The sequence below is a fragment of the Arvicola amphibius genome, chromosome 12 (genome assembly GCF_903992535.2).
Source record: "Arvicola amphibius chromosome 12, mArvAmp1.2, whole genome shotgun sequence".
NCBI classification, from domain to species: Eukaryota; Metazoa; Chordata; class Mammalia; order Rodentia; family Cricetidae; genus Arvicola; species Arvicola amphibius.
This window is the reverse complement of record NC_052058.2, coordinates 164,687,945-164,709,054: the sequence shown is the minus strand read 5'-3', so window position 1 is coordinate 164,709,054 and position 21,110 is coordinate 164,687,945. Positions and strand designations below refer to the sequence as shown.

Here is a 21,110-nt window from a genome sequence, read left to right as displayed (position 1 = left end):
GATAAGACTCAGGATACCAGGCTCACATGGTAAATGTCTTTAGCCAAACTCACTGAGCCATGTCACATGCCTGCGTTTTCATTCTTAATAGTCCAATTTGGAGACTGAGGTAATGTATGTATAGTCCAGTCCTGATGTTGGAAGCGGAGGGAGGCTAGGTGGTCGGCAAAGGAGTCATGGAGTCAGGCTCACTTAAGAAGGCAGAAAACACCACGCATAGACGCCCAAAGGGAAGTCACAAACTTCTAGTGCTTTATGCAGTATTTACTTTTAAAGAATGCCAACACCTATTTTTAATTCAGTCCATTCTGAGTGGTTGCCCCCTTTCTTTTTTCTCTACAGGACACTCAGAGTGACTTCCCAGGAATCGCCGCAGCCGGCTACCTTAGGTAGGTGCAGGAATCGCCGGAGCCGGCTACCTTAGGTAGGTGCTCTTTTTCGCCTCCTCCTTTTGAGGAGTCCAGACACTGAGGTGCCTCACTGTGCAAGTTTAATCTAGCCCCGGGCTTGATAGAGAAAGATTTCATCTCCTTCTCGCCCCAATGAAACCAGACCGCCTACACACTAATAGAGGCTTGGTCGCGTCCAGACCGAAAAGAGGGTGCTAGACGCCTCCAAGATCGGCCGGGCTCTCCACTTTCCCAACTCCTCCTGTGGATCACTACTCCCGGGACCCAGGAGCGACAGGGTCACTAACCAGGCGCCATCTGGATGGGGCCCTGGGCGCCGGCCGTGGACGCGGTGGGCGGGGCCGTGCAGAAACGGGGGCGGTCCGGAGGCGCAGTGGGCGTGGCCTGACGCTGGGCGGGTCCCGTGACGGCTCTAGCCCCGCCCCTGCCCTTCTGGTTCGGGAGGAGGGCGCCGGAGAGCGCGCGTTGCCTGAGCTGGCCCGGGAGCGGCCGAGCCGAGTGTGCGGGGCGTCGCCGCGATGGCTCCGGCTGGGGACCGCGAAGGCTACTGGGGCCCCACGACCTCCACGTTGGACTGGTGTGAGGAGAACTATGCCGTGACTCTGTTCGTCGCCGAGTTCTGTGAGTCGGGGCCCGAGACCGGGGACGGAGCGAGGGCGCGCGCCGAGGGGCGACGACGCGGCGAGTGGGGAACGTGGAGGGCGAACCTGGCCGCCGCCACGAAAGGCTCCAGGCCCGGCCCGGGAGCAGCGGCGGCTGGACGTGCGGGATCGAGGGGAAGCCGGGGAGCCGGCGAGGCCTGCCCGGTGTGTCCGGACTGGTTTCAAGGGGGGCCTTCGGGTCGGAGACGGAAGGGACGTGGGAGCCGCGCCTGGACCTCAGAGGAGAGAGCGAGGCGCGCGGCTGGGAACGGGAGTTCCTACCTGAGCGCGGCTGCGGCCAGGCCGGGCGCTGCCGGTCCCGAGGTCTCTGCCATGAGGGCCCTGACCGCCGGCCCGACTGCTGCCATCCGCCTCAGCCCGCCGCCCAGGGACGCTGACGGGCTTCGTCCTCCCCGAGCCTGGGAAACTCTTCAGGGCCCTTCCCGTCCTCTCTCCGGTTCTCGTTAGACCTCGCTCACCTCCAGGGAACAGTTACCGTTTCTCCGACCCGAAGCCCCCCCGCCCCCGCCCCCCTTCACTCTCACCCCGGTGGCTGCAAGTGCCGGCGATCGCTGTTCATCTTGCCCCAGAAGTGGAAGCCGGAGCAGCTTTAATCACTACCTTCCTGCTCCAGCCACTCTCCCTAGAGCACGAGAGACTAAGTCTCCTTGCTACCTTCTGCGCCTAGCGCATCGGGCTTTCTAGGGGTTAATGGTCATCCGAGGACACTTATTTCCATGAATGCACCTTCAGAGACCGCGATTTGCTGCTGCTAGACCAGAATTGCTGGCCCTGTTTGGGGATTCATATTCTCTCTCTCTCTCTCTCTCTCTCTCTCTCTCTCTCTCTCTCTCTCTCTCTCTCTCTCTCTCTCTCTCTCTCTCTCTCTCTCTCTTCCTATATGATTATTCCTACCATGCTAGAAAGAAATCTGCCACTTCTTCTGTCTAGTTTGGTCTTTGCGAGCACAGTGTTTGGTCATTCTTTTTTTCTTGTTGTTTGTTTTTGGCAAGCAGCAGAGAATAGTCTTTGATTGCTACTGCCTTCTTTTGAACGGGACCCACTTTACTAGGCCACGAGGGAAAACTCTTCTTAGCTCACATTCCCATCCATTCTCGAGTCCTTCTCGAGGGCGACTTCCATGCCAGGTGATCCTGCAGCGAGTTTTGCCGTTTTCAGGATGTTGGTCCCATGCCCTTGAGACCGTGATTGAGATGGAGCATCCCTTTTTTTGAACGACTAGTTTAAATGAATAGTTTTTGTACAGTAAAGGGGAAGATGGGCAGAGTCATTATTTATAGGCTAATTTCTTGGCAACCCAAACATCGACAAAGCGAGCCCTCGCCAGCTCGTTTTTAGATCACTTTGGCAAGACTATCAGAGGCTCATGCCTACAAGGCAGACTTCAAATCGTGCTTCTCTGAACTGGAAGTGTGTAGCTTTTTATTTCCCCCTCTTAGGAGTCTTCAGATGTTGGATGCGCTGGAAATTCACACACTTTCTCTAGAATGTAGAATTAGGTGCAGTGGGTGGAAGAAAATAACTGGAAGGGGAAAGGTTTTTGCTTCAGCACAAGGGACAAGTTGGCATGGGGGTCAGGGAGCAAGAGCTCTGTGTCACAGAAAGTGCTAAAATAGGCATTGCTCACCCAAGTCATGTATTTTAAGAGGAATTGTATAGTAAAGGACCTAACCCTTTTCAGTTTCATGCATCTACATAGGTAATGAAGACTTTTGGTTCAGAACCAAGGTTTTAGATTAGAATCAAAAGAGAAAACTGGCCGTTGAGTCATGCAGACTGTGAGAGAGGAAGATACTGTATTTTGGCAAATAGCTCCGAGAAATGGGAAATGGCTCCACTTCTTCATGTGCTCAGAAGAGGAAACGGAGTACACTGAGGGACGGTTTGGACACAGCCATCAAAAGGGTTGCGTGAAGAGGGTCAGTGAGTGTGTCGGCAGCTCGTTGTGTACAAACCTTTGGAGAAAATGACCCGAGGGAGGCTGAGTCAGATTGTCTGACCATATAACATAGTGGTGGATATCGTAATTTGGAGTGTGAGGATTTGGCCTTTGAATAGTATGCAGATTTAAAAAGCTGAATGTGTTGGCACATGCCTCTAATTCCAGTACCTTGTAGGTAGGAGCAGGAAAATCAGGAGTTTAAGTCCAGACTTTGCCACATGAAACACTTTCTCAAAATCAAAACATAACAACAACGAAACCAAAACAAATAAATAAAAGCTATATAAATACATTTAAACTATGTACTATGTATTACTCCTGACATTGTAGGTCTATTATATTTACATTAATGAGCTTTAATGATAGTATTATCAATGAAAATAAGTGTTATTATCTGTGTGCCACAATTTGCTAAGCCTTTAATATGTTTTCTCTCTTTTGAGTTTTACAGTCATTCTCTGAAGGTATCATTATGCCCATTTCACAGATTAAGAACTTGAAGTGTTCATATCCTTTTAACTTTCAGTTTGTTTTGTTTTGCAAGGGGTTTCTGTAGCCCAGACACCCCACCCAGATGTCCAGTGTGCATGTCGGCTGGGCTGACTTCAGACTCTTGGCACTCTTCCAGGTCTAGCATCCCAAGTGCTAGGATCACAGGAGTGAGCCCCGTCCCTGGAAGGAGCATTTATTTCTGGTGTTTTTGATTGTGAGCCTAGGCTTTAACGACTGAACCATCTTTCCGGCCCAGGAACATGTGTTTTTAAGAAGTCATTTATCTAGAGTTGTACTGAAACAGTATTCAGGTTGAGGGTGTAGTCTTATGCGGTTTTTCTTCTCCGTCATTGCTTTTATTACCCTTACTGTTTTGCTCTTGCCTTCAAGGGAGAAGAACAGACATGAAATCCTATGTCATCACAAAAGACAAACTGAATGATGACCAATCAAGTTGTTCAGCCATCTTTCAGTGTTACAGTATATGTTTTGGATAATAATTGAGTTGGGGAACCACAGTTATAGCAGGGGTAACTGTCAGTCCCGCAAAGCTATCTTCTTTTTTAATTAATTACTTTTTCTTTTTATCTACTTACCTACCTATCTATCCATCTATCTCTCTATCTTCCTATCTACCTACCTGTCTATTTTGTTTTTCAAGGCAGGGTTCTATAGGTAGCCCTGGCTGTCTTGGAACTTGCTGTATAGTCCAGGTCGGCCTTGAACTCAGGAATCTGCCTGCCTCCGCATCCTGAGTTGTGGGATTAAAGACATGTGCAAAGACTGCCGGGCTAAAAGCCATCAGCCCATATTGATTCAAATTTCTTTTTATTTGAAAAGATTGGAAGGACCAGGGAGAAAGGAAGAGGTTCTCTTTAGATAAGAAATAGCAAGCCTCTTGATGTACTAGAAGTTATAGGGATAAGTGGTTCTTGTTTTATATAGACTATACAAATAACAACGCAAGCTGAAACTGGGCTAATGGCATTTTATTTGTTTGGTTGTTGATGTGGCGGAGGGGGTGTATACATGCTACATTGTATGGCGGCCAGACTTGCGGAAGTTAGTTCTTCCCTTCCACCATGTGGGTTCCAGGGACCAAACTCAATTCAATCTTCTAATTAATAGTAGAAAAGTCAGAGTTGTTCTATGAACTGTAAAAGCTTTCGTCAAACAGAGCTAGCAAGATGGCTCACTCACCTAGTACTTATGTCAACCTTGGTGACCCGAGTTCAGTTCCCTAGCCTAGAAGGTAGAACTGACTCCCATGAGTAGTCTGACCTTTCCCGTGCCCTCCTGCCACTACATACGCAAGCGTGTTTTGTTTCTCTGTGAAGTAACTTATTATCAAGTGTAGCGTAAACAGTGCTTGCTTTCTCATGGTGTGACTTGGAATGAATGCATTTCCAATGCGTTGACAAGTGCTCTCTGAGTTTGGACAGTCTTTTAGCATTTTATTCTTTGCACTTTTGCTATTGTGAAATAGCTCCCAAAGTTCCTTTAATTAGAATTGACTTAGTTCTGTTCGTTGTTGGCCGCTATCATTCTTCTGGGTTATCTTCCTTGGTTTTCCCACAACTGGTGTGCTCAATGGGTTGATAAGTTTGCCTTAACTGAGTTCCTCAGGCAGTAACTCTAAAGCCTCTTAAATGATAGTGGCATCAGCGTTTCTGTAATGAGTCTTTCTGTCCCGCCAGCCATGGGAGACTTCTTCTTAGTTATGGAATCTTGGCCTATAGCTTAGGCTTGTTCCTAACTAGCTCTTATAACTTAAATTAACCCATTAATCTACGTTCTGTCATGTACCACCAGTGCTGCTTCCTCTGTCTCTTCGCATCTCTCTTGCTTGCCCAGATTCCTCCTCCTCCTCCTCTTCTTCCTCTTCCTCCTCTTCCTCCTCTTCCTCCTTCTCTTTCTCTTCCTCCTCTTCCTCCTCTTCCTCCTCCTCTTTCTCTTCCTCCTCTTCCTCCTCTTCCTCCTTCTCTTTCTCTTCCTCCTCTTCCTCCTCTTCCTCCTCCTCTTTCTCTTCCTTCTCTTCCTCCTCTTCTTCCTCCTCCTCTTCTTCTTCCTCTTCCTCCTTCTCCTCTTCCTCCTCCTCTTCCTCCTCCTCCTTCTCTTCCTCCTCTTCTTCCTTCTCCTCCTCCTTCTCCTTCTCTTCCTCCTCTTCTTCCTCTTCCTCCTCCTCCTCCCTCTGCCTGGAGGTATATACCTCCTGCCTAGATGTTGGCCGTTCAGCTCTTTATTAGACCAGTCACAGCAGTGCATCTCCACACGATGTACAGATATCCGCTGCACATTTCCATGGTTTTCTGTTTCTCTCCTAACTCTGTTTACGCTGGTTTGGAATTTCTGTTGACTGGAGTTTGTTTCTCTGCTGCCCTTTCCCTACTGTTGGCCAGTTCCCTCTTAATACTCATTTTTATAAGATGTCACCAGGAGAAAAAGGTAAAACTCAGTCATATGTTTTGCTCTCTGTACATGGACTCAATAACAGATATTTAATTACTTTGAAAGTAATCAGCTTTGAAAGAATTAACTTAGTTGGTCACTAAAAAAAGTTTATGTGATTATATATGGGTTAAAGATCTAACAGTGAAGTTTGTAGTATATTTATTTGGATTAGTATTATTTCATTCAATTCTGGCAAACTAAAATATATACATATTGGAACTCTGCTGAGTGAAGATACCTATATATTAATAATCCTCAAAGCATTTCTATTAAGTAGGTGATGCTACCCTGTTTTAAAAAAGAGAAAGAAGTTACCTCCTCAATGGCATATATCTGTACCACTAATAGAGGCAGAAACAGTATTTAAACATAGTTCCGACACTTTCTGCCATGGCACACAGATTGCAGGAGGTGGCATTCCAAGTGCTAGTAGTTTAATGGAAGAAACAGTGCCTAAAGGAAGAGGAGAGCTCAAAACTATTGTTATCGCCTCAGAGAAGAAATTACTCAGTCAAAAATTATTTAAAGAGTTGGGTGTGGTGGCTCATGCCTACAATTCCAGGACTTGGGAGGTAGAGACAGGTGAGTCAGAAGCTCAGGGCTGTTCTTGGCTACTGTGTTAGTTTGAGTCCACCCTAGGTATTAAGAGACCCTGCCTTTAATTTTTTTCTAAATATTTCATTTATTCAGTAAGTATTCATTGAGCTATTTTGTCAGTCACCTCAGACTGTAAAACTGTTATGTATAAGTAGCCTCTCTAGCCATGATATTGGAAAGGCTAGTAGGATATCAATAGGCATACTTTCCTCCCCAGATTAGAGACTGAACCTAGTGCTGCATGTGTGCTAAAGATATATCTATATATCCTTATCTATGCTTCTATGCCTACATATCTGTCTGAATCTATCTCTCTGTGTCTGTCTATACCACTGAGCTAAGCTCAACTCTCTGTTTTTTATTCTAAGATAGAATCTCACTGATTTGTCCAAGGTAGCCTTGAAATCACCATGTGTAGTTTAGACAGGCCTTGAACTTACTGTGTCAGCCTTCAGCGTAGCTGTGATCGCAGACTTGAGATACCAGGCCTGTTTACATTGCTCCTTTCAAGTGAGATTCATTTTAAAATGTATTTGGTAGAAGAATGTCTGAGAATTTACATTTTATAGGAGTTATTTATTAAAAAGCTAAAGAATATTTGGAAATTCTTAGTTATGGCTTCTGTCAGAGGAGGTAACATGATTGGCTGCTGACAATATGACCGGCTTACCATCTTTCTTTTATTTTGGAGTTGGGATGGTCTGAGCTAAGTGTTGTTTCTCCCTCCTCATGGGTTTGTTGCCGCTCTCCAGTCCTGTCTGTAGGGTCCAGGCAGGGGGAAGTAGGCTGCCCTCAGTGCCCTCCATCTTTATGACTTTTTATAAGATTCACACAGATGGGAGAAAGGAGTTTGTTTCTTCTCCTCTGTAGCTTATGATGAAAGGCTTTAACCAGTTGTCTTTCGTACATATGTCACTAGGGGTATCTAGTTTCTTTGGCTTCCTTTCTTTTTCTTTCCTTTTCTCGGGCTCCTCCATTTTTCTTGAAATATGTGAGTGCACATCAGAAGTCTTAGTCCTGGGTCTCTGTGGTCTGGCAGAGGTGACATTCCTGTCATCTTCAGGAAGATAACTCTTTCATTAAAATTTTTATTACATCTATATTTTATTTATTTATTTAGTGTATATGTATGCATGTGCTTTTGGCTATAAGAGGACACCTTCAAGAGTCAGTTCATTTTCTACCATCTGGGTCGTTGGGATTGAACTTAGGTCTTCAGACTTGATGGCAGGTACCTTTGTCCACTGAGCCATTTCCCTTGTCCCTAGAGAATTCTTTTCCTAAGGAAAAGCGGACAGGCAGCACTACATCCAACGTGCAGCATAAAAGCTCCATAAGTCAGCCGAAGAAAGAAGGACAAATGAAAGATCAAATTTAGTGTAAAAAAGATTTAGGTTTAATATATCCAGCTCAGAGACTGCAAGTAAATGGTTTTGGTTGTTGTGGTGGATGTATTCATGGGTACGTTAGGACAGAATGAAATGATACTTAATAAAAGCCTGAGACAGAGTTAGAAGGACTTACAGATGTGCCAGACTTTTGATACTGCAACACCCCAACACTGCACTGTCATCTACAAATGTACACACACACACACCAGAAACCCTCAATTTTTCAATAAGTTTACAATTTTGTGTTGGGCTACAGACAGACATGTTTAGAACTCAACAAGATGACAGAGCCAGACAGAGGCAGTAAGGACAGTTACGATAACATGAAAATCCTGGGCATTTTACTATGGAAAAAGCAACAGGATAATATAGAAAGGCCAGTGTACTAGAGTCTGGAACTTTGCTCCAGTTCAGGCTTGTGTCTTTGGGTAAATCATTTATTCTCTGTATCATTTTACTTTTTATAAATGCAGGATCTCAAGCATGTGAAATAAGCACTTTATATCCTTGTTTGTTTTTGGATTTTTGAGGCAGCGTTTCTCTGTGTAGCCCTGGCTGTCTTGGAACTCACTCTGCAGACCAGGCTGGCCTTGAACTCACCGAAATCCACCCGCCTCTGCTTGTGAGTGCTGCGATTAAAGATGTACACCACCACTGCACTTTATATCTTAATTGTTGTATCTTGTTTATTTTTATTTTATGTGTGTGGGTGCTTTCTGCATGTATGTCTGTGTACCACTTGCATGTTTAATATGCAGTGAGGCCAGAAGAGGACTTGATCTTCTGTAACTAGACTGTCTTACAGGCAGCTGTAAGCCTCAGTTGGGTGCTGGGAGTTGAACTTGGGCCCTCTGGAAGAGCAGCCAGTACTCTTAACAACTGAGCCATCTCTTCGGCCTCCCAGCTTAATGTTTTTTTTTCCCTAGATGAAAATGTCAAACCCACAGCAGACTTGGAGGAACCCGCAATGGATGTCCATTGCCCTGCCTGCTCTCCTCTAACATTTGCACACCTGTTCCATCACACATCTGGTCGTTGACTGGTTCTTCGCTCTGCCTATCATCTTATTATTTTTTTTGACACGGTACACTTCTCCTAAAAAAAACTTTCACATTTGTTTCATTATATAAAGCTCAATTTTTGTGTGTTTTCTTTTTGGTATAAAGTCTTCATTCAATGGAATGCATAGACATCAAACTTAACATTTGCTGAAAAATAAGCACACCTATATAACAAAACCGTTGTTGAGATACGCAACTGTGGGTTGGGGATGTAGCTTTGTGGCACACTGAGTGCTTAGCGTAGCATACCTAAAGCCCTAGAAGCCTTCTGTTGTCTCCATCAAGAGTGGCGAGAGGAGGAGAGAAAGATGGGGGCTTTGCCATGCACCTCGTGCCCCTCTGAGTTCATAGTCATCTCCTTCCTCTCCCTGCCACCATTCTTCTTGATTTTCCTCCTCCTATGGAGTAGATTGGCCTGTTCTGGAGCTGCATGTAAGTGGAGTGAATCATCCAGTATTTACTGTTTGATGTCAGGTTTCTTTTGCTCAGTAGAATGTTTCTGAGATTCATCTGTGTTGCTGTGTTGTGATAATTTACTATGAATGAAACACAGAACCCATTTTCTGGCTGGGGTGGCTGTCTGACTATTTTTGGACTTTGATGATTATCAATAGAACTGTTAGGAACATTCTTGGACAAGTGTTTTGTGGACATATGCTTTTTTGTTATTTTCAATCTGTTTGCTTGTTTAGTGTTTTGACGTGGTCTTGCTATACAGTCTTAGCCCTCGCTGACCTTGACTTTGTGGCAGTCTTCCTGCCTTAGTGTCCTAAGTGCTGGGGTCGCAGGCTTGTGCTTGTGTCACCACACCTGCCTAGTAGAGCTGTCTTATTTTTTGTAGGCAGATCCCTATAGTTGGAATATTTGGGACATAGATTAAATACTATATGTATATATATATACACACACACACATATTTGTTGCATTATAAACTATGAAGCTTTTCTCCATTTTACAGTGATAGTGTTTGGTTTTGTTTTGAGACAGCATCTGGCTGTGCAGCCCAGGCTCGCCTTAGCGCACAGTGGCCCTCCTGACTCCTGGGAATAGAGCCCTGTGCTGCATGCTTGCCTCACACACAGCCTTGGTCCACATTCTTGTCAGTGTTTTGCTTCAGTTATTTTCACTTTAACCGTCTGGTGAATGCATACTCATATGTCATGATATCTAGTTTGTTTATTCTTAGGTATTCAGTCTTTTTCCACCCCACCTCTGCACACTACGAAGCTGTGTATTCGCGTGTGCGTTATACACCCATGCCCTTCCATTGTTCATGTTGTTCTATGAGAGAGAGAGCCACTTGGCTTAGGAAATTTCGTAGTTTGGATGGATTTTTTTTTTAGCAATAAGTAACTGAAAACAGTGTTTGAAGTTGAGTTTTGAGCAATTTTGATTTCCTATTATGTAAACTTGGTATGCCAAATTGTACCATACTTTTTTTTAAAATCTTAGATGTCGAGACTAAAAAAATAAGAACTAAGTTTTGTGCTTTTGAAAGCTGTTTTTGTCTTCCTAGAATTTTATAAGCATCCTTTTATTGATCCCTCTAATGTCTGAATAATAATCAAGAGGTATTTCACCCAATGAAAGTGTAGCCCAAAGTTGAAATAGTTTGTTTGCAGAACTGGGAATAATTGTTGACTCATCCTAGATATGTGCTCTTAGCGCTTAGATATGCTCTCGAATTTCTCAAGACAGACTGCTTTTAACAGCAGTGATGGGTGGGTTAGAAGAGCAAGCAGAACTCTAATTATACGTAGTAAAATTTTGTTATTAGCATTGACTGTGTACACATTGATACACTTGCGCTAGTGACCCTTTACCTCTGACATGTCATCCTCTTTCTCCTTGATAGCTAAATCCTGGACTCTGCTTTCCTTGGTACCAGTGCATCACCTAATCTTTTTATAGTTCATGTTGGATGACTCTTCTTTTCTAGCTTTTAAATGTTAGCCTATCTTTATATTTTTACATTGAAAGCACGTTTTCTATAGGATTTATAATCGACTCATGATGTAGGAGTGTTTCTATCTATCTGCTGTTTCATTGGTTAATTAATAAAGAAACTGCTTGGCCTGATAGGTTAGAACATAGGTGGGTGGAGTAGACAGAACAGGATGCTGGGAGTGAGGCAGATGCCTCGGGCAATTGCCCTGCCTCTCGTCTCTGGGACAATCACCATGAAGCCAGCCACTAGGTCAGACATGCTGAATCTTTCCCGGTAAGACACCACTTCGTGGTGCTTCACAGATTATTAGAAATGGGTTAATCAAGATGTGAGAATTAGACAATAAGAGGCTGGAACTAATGAGCCAGGCAGTGTTTAAATGAATACAGTTTGTGTGTTGTTATTTCGGGGCATAAGCTAGCCAGGCGGCCAGGATCCGGGCGGCAGGAACGCAGCCCTCAGCTCTCACTACAGACTCATATTCATTTTTGTCAGTGTCTTAGTTGGGGTTTCTGTTGTTGTGCAGAGACACCGTGACCATGACAGCTCTTATAAAGGAACACATTTATGAGGGCTGGCTTACAGCTCAGCAGTTCAGTCCATTATCATGGCGAGAAGCATGGCAGCGTGCAGGCAGACATGTGCTAGGGAAGGAGCTCAGAGTTCTGCATCTTGATCTGCAGGCAGCAGAAGAAGACTGTGTACCACACTGGGCATATCTTTAGCAAATGAGACCTCAAAGCCCACCCCCACAGTGACACACTTCCCCAACAAGGCCACACCTATTCCAACAAATTCACCTCTCTCTCTCTCTCTCTCTCTCTCTCTCTCTCTCTCTCTCTCTCTCTCTCTCTCTTATTTTATTGAGCTCTACATTTTTCTCTGTTCCCCTCCCTGCCTCTCCCCTCCCCCCTTCAACACTCTCCCATGGTCCCTATGGTCCTAATTTACTCAGAAGGTCTTGTCTTTTTCTACTTCCTATGTAGATTAGATCCATATATGTCTCTCTTAGGGTCCTCATTGTTGTCTAGGTTCTCTGGGATTGTGATTTGTAGGCTGGTTTTCTTTGCTTTATGTTTAAAAACCACTTATGAGTGAGTACATGTGATAATTGTCTTTCTGGGTCTGGGTTAAGGTCATGTCCCTTAATAGTGCCACTTCCTATGGGCTAAGCATTCAAACATGTGAGTCTATGGGGGTCATTGTATGTAGTAGGACTTTCTTGTTGGCTTTTTTTTTTTTTTTGGACAGCAAGCCCCCAAATATGGAGACTTACTATTAATTATGAAAGATTGGCCTTAGCTTAGGCTCATTCCCAACCAGCTCTTATAACTTCAATTAACCAGCTTCTATTAATCTACATTCTGCCGTGGCTTTTTAGCCTTTCCTCTGTTCTGTGTGTCCAGCTCCCTCTGTGTCTTGCTGGTGTCTCTCACAGGCCTGGTTTCTTTCTTTTCCTGGAAGTCCTGCCTATCTTCTCCTGCTATCTATTGGTCAGTTCGCTATTGAACTGACCAGTGCCTTAGGCAGGTGAGGCAGCAGTGTAAACAAATATCCCACTGCAGGCCGTACTGTTCAAACCATTGTTAAATTGTTAATTGTTAAATTATTTCAACAATTTCTCCCTAGTTTTTATTTTTTGTTTTTGACGTAACTTCTTACTTTATAGTCCGGGTAGGCTTTGAACTCAGAGCTTTCTTGTCTCAGCCCCTTGTGTACTGCAATTATAAGCATTAGCCACCACACCTGGTTTAAATCCCTTCCTTTTCATTGGCATATGTTGTCTGTTTATAGCTATTATAATTATTTGTGTGATTTGGTTATCATTTTTTTTACTATTTTGCATTTGTTCTTTGCTTTTTTAAAAACATTCTTTTTTTGTCTTTTTAATTAATTAAGCTATGTGTTTCTACATCCGGTATTTTAGCTAGTCTAGTAGGTTCACCGATTTCCCTCTTTTGTTCAACCTTTTGACAAGACATGGCATCCCATAAGTTACCAAAAAAAAAAAAAAAAAAAAAAAAGAATTCAAACCAAACCTGTGGTTGTTTGAATAGGTATCAAACACTCATGTGTTTGAGTGCTTGACCCTTAAGGAGGGCACAATTAGGAGGTGTGGCTTTGTTGGAGGAAGTGTGTCACTGTGGGGGCAGGCTTTGAGGCCTCATATTTGTTCAAGCTATGTCCAGTAGGGCACACAGTTGCTTTTGCTGCCTGGGAATCAAAATATAGAACTCTCAGCTCCTCTCCAGCACCCTGTCTGCCTGCACGCCGTCTGCCATGATGATAATGGACTAAACTGAAACTGTAAGCCACCCTTAATTAAATGTTTTCTTAATAAGTGGTGGCATACTCCTTTAAACCCAGTGCTCGGGAGGCAGAGGCAGGTGCATGTCTGTGAGTTTGAAGCCAGCCTGATCTACAGAGTGAGTTCCAGGACCGGCTCCAAAGCTACACAGAGAAACCCTGTCTCGAAAACTCTTTAAAAGAGACTTGCCCTGGTCATGGCATCTCTTCACAGCAGCAGAAACCCTAACTAAGACAAATTTAAAAAGCAAACAAACAAACCCTTTGTAAGGGATCTGTAATACGGCTCATCAGGTAGAAGTTGTACAAGCCTGGCCGCATGGATACAATCCGCTGGCTCCACAGAGGTGGCCTCTTGCTGTGGGAACTCCTTCTGCTCTCGATTGCTCCTGACAGCACCGATCTATTCCCAAGAGAATGTTGAGCACTGAAGATACTCCACTCGGAGTTTGTTTTCTTCTTGGCACAAATGGCCTTTGGGCAAGGAACCGCCCATATCTCAACCACTGACAAAATAAATGGTATCCAGAGATGAATAAGCAGAACTGTCAAATCTTACCAAGACAGGATAAGAAAAGTTTCCTGCCTCTAAAAATGGTCAGTCAGTTACTCTAGGCCTCAGCCAGAGTTGATGGCTTCAACGCTGCAAATGAGACTTTGGGTGATTGCTCAGGTAGCTAACTGTCTCCATCATTTATTGCTCCCTTTGGAAGCTGCTAGATTGTACTTCTTGCCTGCTCAAGTAATATTATCTCCCTTCTCAGGCCTTCGATGGTGTTGAAGATTAAATAGTCATAGTTACCGTCCTCCTATAATCTAGCCAAGCCATTTCCTATACAAGACTTAGACTCCTTAGATAGAACTTGATATCTGTTTCTAGTGTATATAGTTTTGTATTGGGTTTGGAACTCTCTTATTTAAACATAATTTATTTATTCATATTTATTCATAATTTTGAACTGGTGTGGGATTATTTTGTGACCTCTGCCTTCATCCTCTGGCCTCATACATGTGTTGTGGCAATTACATACCCTCTATTATACACACCACACACACACACACGACAAATAATTTTAAAACCTTCATAATGTTTTAAATAAGCTTATGCTTTTGTTGTGGTTGGACTGAGTTCATGGTTGCCCTGGGGTACCTGTTGGGCACATTCCTAACCACTGAGGTTCTTCACACACGGTCTGGCTCCCTAAGTTGCCCAGACTAGCCTTGAGTTCGCTTTGTCAGCTAGGCAGGTCTTGAATTTTCTACTCTCCTATCTTAGCTGCCCAAGTAGTTGAGGTTACAAGACTACACCTCAAACCCTAATACATACATTGTTTTTATATTCCCAAGTGAAATAATTATTGTTCCCATTGTGTTTTCAATACTTGTGAATGGTTACTTTTTTATTTCATATAGCTGTGAGTCGTTAGCCCTTAAGCATACCAGGCAATCTCAGATCTAGTGCCCATTACTGAAATGGTCCAAGGCCTCAGCCTTACTCCAGTGTGAGCACTGAATCTCACCCTCCTGTGGGACCAAAACAGGCACTTGTGCCCCTCCCTACTCTCTTGGGGCAGCCATAACCTGGTTACCATATTGTTTATAATTTCCTTTTGTGCCACATTTCTCAGAAGTATCCTGAGTTTTAATACTGTTAAAGTTAAGCTGTGCATTTAAGAATATATTTATTGAGCTGATGGTAGCACATACCTCTGATACCAGCACTGGGGAGGCAGAAGCAGGTGGATCTCTGTAAGTTTGAGACCAGCCTGGTCTACATAAGGAATTTCAGGTTAGCCAGGGCTATATAGTTATACCCTGTCTTAGAAACAAAATCAAAGAATATATTTGTTGAAAATTTCCAACATATATATTTATTTATAGTGCAAGACTGTATGCATATTTATAGATAGCTATTTATTTCTCTTAGCCAGGATTTATATATTTATAAATTAGCGGTTTTATTTTATGTAGGTCTGGGAATAGATATAAGAAACTCATCTAGGTAGTAGTTGACTGAGTCACAGCCAGCTTTGTAAGTCTGTCCTTTTCCTAAATTATTCAGAAAAGCATGTTTTGTTTTGTTTTTTCTTTTCTTCTTTCTTTTCTAAGCATGATTTCCCTAACACTGTGGGCTTGTTACTCTCTGTCAAGCTGTCCTTTCTGCCATGTGTCTTCCTTCTATGGTTTCTTTCTCTTCTCACCTCCAGTCTTCTCCTCCTGGCAGCCTCTGAGTTTACAGGTTGCTTGCTTTGCAGGCTTTTCGTTTAAGCCCTAATGCAATTTTTCTTAATCTGAAAAAATAATCATGTAAGCAGTATCAGCATCCCAGGAATGCCGTGTTGAGAGTCTAGCCTAGGAAGGCTCTCATAACCGGCCTTTGCGTCCTCTGATGGGACCTCACTTTGTGCCCTGTGCTTTGTACTGCTGATGTCCCTAGGCTCACAGAGTGTCGTTGCCTCACGTCTGGGAAAGATGGGCCTTTCCGTTGGTAATGTCCTGCCCTGTCCTGCCCTGTCCTGCCCTGTCCTGCCCGGCCCCTCTACCTGATTAATTCAGCCTTAGTTTGATTGTTTTCTAAATTTACAACTTATTTTAGTTTTTTTATAAAGTTTTCATTTCTAGAGGATTAATTTTTTTTCCAAATCTGTCTCAGTGTTGGTCATTATCTTTTTATTTTGTGCTTGTTTTTTTGTGGTTACCTTTTATCTCTTTAAACATTAAAAGAAATACTCATGTTTTGAATTTTTTCATCTTTGTGTGATTCTTGATTTTTTTGCTAATGCCCCCTTTTAAAGACTTTCTTTTCACCGTTTGCCAGCATGCATGCATGCGTGTGTATGTGTGTGTGTGTTTGTGTGTTAGTGTGAATATATGGCACATGAGTGCTGGTGTCTGTGGAAGCCAGAAGACGTTGGACCCCCTGGATCTGGAGATACAGGCAGTTGTGAACCACCCAGTGTGGGTGGTGGGAATCAAAATTGGGTCCTTTGCAAGATCAGCAGTGTTCTTAACAGCTGAGCCGTCTCTCCAGCCTATTTGCTGGTTCTTATACTTAGTTTATGTATATTCCTTTGCGATGTTATACAACAGGCTTTTTTCTCTCATTGAACTTTAAACTTTAGAAAAAATGTAAAAAAGGCCAATAGCTGGGATGAGCTGGCCCTGAAGATGTAAGCAAGGAAGACCTGGCCCCCTCTCCCCTGCCATAAGGTGGTGTGGGTGAGGGATGCCTGTGATGCTTTCTGCCCTCTCCCCTGCCTTTTACCAGCTGCAGCGCTGGGGACAGCAGGCCCGACACCTCACTTGGGCAGCACAGCAGAGCTGACCTGTGGTGGGGAGCACAGGTGAGCTAGCACTGAGAGCTTCGTAGATACTCTGCGGGGCTTTGTGGAGATTTGTCGATATTATGTAGGTGCGAGTGAGGGCGTGAGCTCAGGAGACACCAGTCTTGCCCTTTCCTGCTTGTTGCAGAGAACTAGCCTGGGTGGTGAGGATGAGGGAACAGAGCTGCCAGAGGCGGGAGGGGAGATCTAAACTGAATGCTGGGAGAAAGGAGGTGGAGTCAGGGAGAAGCCATGGAGCCTCTGCCTGAGATAGACATGCCGAAACTTTGCTGGTAGGCCACGACCTCATGGTGATGCACAGATTAATGGAGATGGGTTAAATTAAGATGTAAGAGTTAGCCAATAAGAAGCCAGAGCTAATGGGCCAAGCAGTGATTTAATTAATACAGTTTCTATGTGGTTATTTCAGGGCTGAGCTGCCAGGAACCAACAAGCAGCCTACTTCCAACAGTATATCTAAATGTAATTATTTGTTTTGTTATTCATAGTCACAGGGAAGCTGGCTAATAGAATTTTTTTCATTTGTTATATTACTTTAAAATGTTTGAAATATATTAAATAATACTAGAAGGTTAATGATACTTAATTGGATACATTCATAATAAAATTTATAGCCATCAATCATGAAGAGAATAAAATCTTTACTAAAACATTTAAGTAACTTATTTTACTTTAAAATGTTAAATTAGTAGGTTTTTTTATAAAATAAGCAAAGGTTTTCTGAATTTTTTTATTTTCTAAACTATAACAACTACAAACACATGCATGTACAAACATGCAATCCAGAACAACATAAAAATAGTTCTCAACATGGAATTAGGGTAGACATTTTAAGATTTTTTAAAAAAAATTTTATATATATATATATATATATATATATATATATATATATATATATGAATCTGAATTTATTTGTGCACACAAGTGCAATGGCCGCTGGAGGTCAGAAGAGGGCATTGGGTCCCCTGGGGCCAAAGTTACAAGTGGTTGTTAGCCACCTGACGTGGTATTGGGAGCCAAATTCAGGTCCTCTGAAAGAGCAGTACAGTCTCTTAACCACTGAGCAGTCTCCAGCCCTAAGAATAGAAACTTTATAATCAGTATCCTTGCTTGTGAATCCTGACTTTTTCTTGAGGTTTTTTTTTTTCTTTTCTTTTCAAGACAGAGTTTTTCTGTGTAGCGTGTAGCCCTGGCTGCCTTGGAACTCGCTCTGTAGGCAGACTGGCCTTGAACATAGAGATTCACCTGCTTCTGCCTCCCAGTGCTGGAATTAAAGGCTGCGATATTTTATATAAGACAAACTGCTTAATTTTTCTTTAGCTGTCATACTAGGTTACTAATACCTTACAGTTAGATAAGGAAATTGACTTCCATAACCTGAAAGGAGCACATTAATATTGGCTAATGGTTTAAAGCTTTGCTATAAATTCAGGATGTAGTGTGCACTCTGGAGGCAAAGCAAGGTGGATCTTTGTGGTTCCCATACTAGCCCCTGATGTACAGAGTGAGACCCCATCCCAAAAAAAATCTTCAAAATTCAAACTATCTTTTTTTTTGAACAGAAAAGTTATTTGATTTCTTCTCAGAAAGGTCTGTTTTCCTAAAAGCTTTACTCAGCGCGATGCCTCAGCCCTCTGACGGGCGCATAGAGTGAAGGGTGAAGATGTTTAGTTCTCAGCATCAACATTATACATTGCTATTAAGAACTAACTTTTTTTTTTGTTTTGTTTTGTTTTTTTGTTTTTCGAGACAGGGTTTCCCTGTAGTTTCTAGAGCCTGTCCTGGAGCTAGCTCTTGTAGACCAGGCTGGCCTCGAACTCAGAGATCCGCCTGCCTCTGCCTCCCGAGTGCTGGGATTAAAGGCGTGCGCCACCGCCGCCCGGCGACAATATTGAATTTAAGCTGGCTACATGACCTCCTTTCACACGGTGAAAATTATAGGAAATATTACTGTAAAGATTGCACAAGGTTGGCTATCTTAAAGAACTCATCCGTCTTCACAAACATGTTCGCCATAGAATTTTATTTAAAGGACTATAAGAGGGCATAGCAAGAGCGAGGTAAGGCAGACACCGAACCACGGCAGACACCAAAGGGTCTTGATGTGTGCGCCGGTTAGCTTGTCTCTGAACTGAACCAGTAGGACCTCGGCTATAAATTTAGATTTCAGGAGAGCTCAGGGTTGAGAGTCACAGTGGGTCGTATTGTGTTGCTACTCAAGTAGTATGTAGTGATTTTTTAAAATTCGTATCCTGGTACTCTTAATACTATACTCCTACATATTCAAAACTATATTTGACTTACCTAATACAAGACACGGGGAGAAAGAATGACCTTAAGTTTTCTTAAGATGGATTTTAGTTCAGCTACTTTTTACCATTTGCTAAATGCTTCTTCCAACAACTTGAAAACCAACATTATTAAATGCTCCATTTTAAATGTGCTTGGGTATGTGTCTGGACCTTCCAGTCAGTCTTGGTGAGCTCTCTTGTTCCAGCATCATATCATCTGGATGATTTGTGTGTGTTCGAGTGTGCACTCACATGTGTGTGCATTTATATCGTCTTAAGCTTAGGACCGTATGCATGCCATACAAGTGTTTTACCACTGAACTGTGTCTGCTGCCCTGTTTTAATTAATTTTTTATATAACTTCTTAATTGCTTCAATTGTGGTTCTACTTTCTGTATCTGTACCCATGTTCCCTGTCACCAGAAGGAAAAACACTGCTGGTAGAAAATAGGTCTTTGTATTATTGTCTAGGGCCAACAGTGAGAGAACATAATTTTATTGGATATTTTTTGGAACCAGGAAAGGAAAAATGAGAATGATATGGTCTAAATATAGTTTATGCCCACTAAAACTTATGTGGAAATTAAATTTGCAATGTGCCATTATTGTGAGTTGAGACTTTTTGGAAGCAATTAGGCCATGGGTATTCCGAGCACAGATGATTTATCTTAGAGTGAGCCTGACATCTCCCTGACTCTTGTGTACACCGCTCTCCCTTCATCCACCAGGTTATGATGCAGCATGAAGCCCTCGCTAGTTTCTGTCTCCAGAACAGTGAGGTAAATAAGCTGTCCAGTCCCTGGTGCGTTGTTATTGCGAAACGTATCTTACGACAGGAAGAGAAGTAGAATAGGGTTAAAGACAGGGACACTTACTCAGGACACCAGTTCGAGATGGCTTTTATGCTTCCTGTATAAATGTAGGAAATTCTAGCCCCTCCTTTGTTACAAAGGAAAGTCTATGAGGTTAATGCTCCTTAAGTTTTTCTGTTGAAGCATTCATAGAGGTAGAGAAGTGAGAACAAGCGCCTGTGTCTGAAATTGTAGCTGTGCACAGCCTGCCATAAATAAGATTTTTAAACACTTATAAAAGGATTTTGTACGTGCACATGCACACTTGCTTTGGTGATTATACTATTGGCCATTATAGTAAAAAATGGAAAAAGCTAAATATTGATTGCTAGAAAAGTATGTAAATAAAATATTATATAGCTTTATACTAAAATATTATAAGCCAGTAAAATGAAATGAAATTATTTCAAATATTGAAAACATGATCAGGGCTTTGGCTCGTGTCCATCTTTTTTTTTTTTTTAAAGATTTATTTATTTATTATGTATATAACATTCCTTCCATGTATGCTTACATGCCAGAAGAGGGCACCAGATCTCATTATAGATGGCTGTGAGCCACCATGTGGTTACTGGGAATTGAACTCAGGACCTCTGGAAGAACAGTTAGTGCTCTTAACTTCTGAGCCATCTCTCCAGCCCCTCATGTCCATCTTTATATTTGCATTTTTTTCCTATCTCTAAACAAACACAGTCATCAACTGAGATATGAAGAACTCGAGTTGTATAATAGAAAAGCTCTTGTATCTAGAGCTGTTTGTGAGCCTTTATTCTACCACTTATTTTTAATTCTACTGCTTTAAATCTCTGGTGGTTAGCATATGAAAGCTTCTTTGTTGCTGGAGAATGAAAGGAACTTTGCAAAGAAATGATTGTTTTCAAGGGTTTGAGTTCTTGGAGCATTTTTTATACTTGTATCATGTATTGTCATCTAAAGCTCCAGCTTCCAGAGCAACACCAGGGATTCCCATGACTTAAGTTTTTGTTGTTGTTGTTGTTTTCTCTTATGATTAATAACCTGTAAAAGACTTATGGTACCCCTGCTACTGTTCCAACTGAGTGTTTTTTTCTTTCAAATGCTAAGGATTGAACCTGTGACCCCCCATGCTGGGCAGGATTCTGTCACTGACCTCCACCGCTAATGGAAATCTTTCCTCTTCCTGCTCTCAAAAGTTACTGAGAGGGCTGATGAGCTGGGTCGGAGGGTGAGTGCTTGCCTTGCGAATCTGATGACCTAGGGGCAGCTCTGAAACCTTAAGACTGACCTCCCATGCAGGCTGTGGCTCAGTGCTCCACATGCCTCATGCACATGTGCACACACAATAACAATTAAATCAGTAAGAGTGCTATTTCTTTACATTCAT

The 21,110-nt window shown here is 42.8% G+C and overlaps 1 protein-coding gene across 1 annotated transcript in view; it reads left to right on the top strand.

Annotated features, from left to right (window-relative positions):
* Window positions 1-849: 849 nt before the first annotated feature.
* The window catches only part of Acer3 (alkaline ceramidase 3), a 62,069-nt gene continuing 41,808 nt past the window's right edge, over window positions 850-21,110 (top strand). Inside the window, exon 1 of the mRNA XM_038314150.1 lies at window positions 850-1,031. Within this exon, the coding sequence (XP_038170078.1) occupies window positions 929-1,031 (103 nt within the window). The 5' untranslated portion in view covers window positions 850-928. The remainder of the gene's footprint in view (window positions 1,032-21,110) is intronic.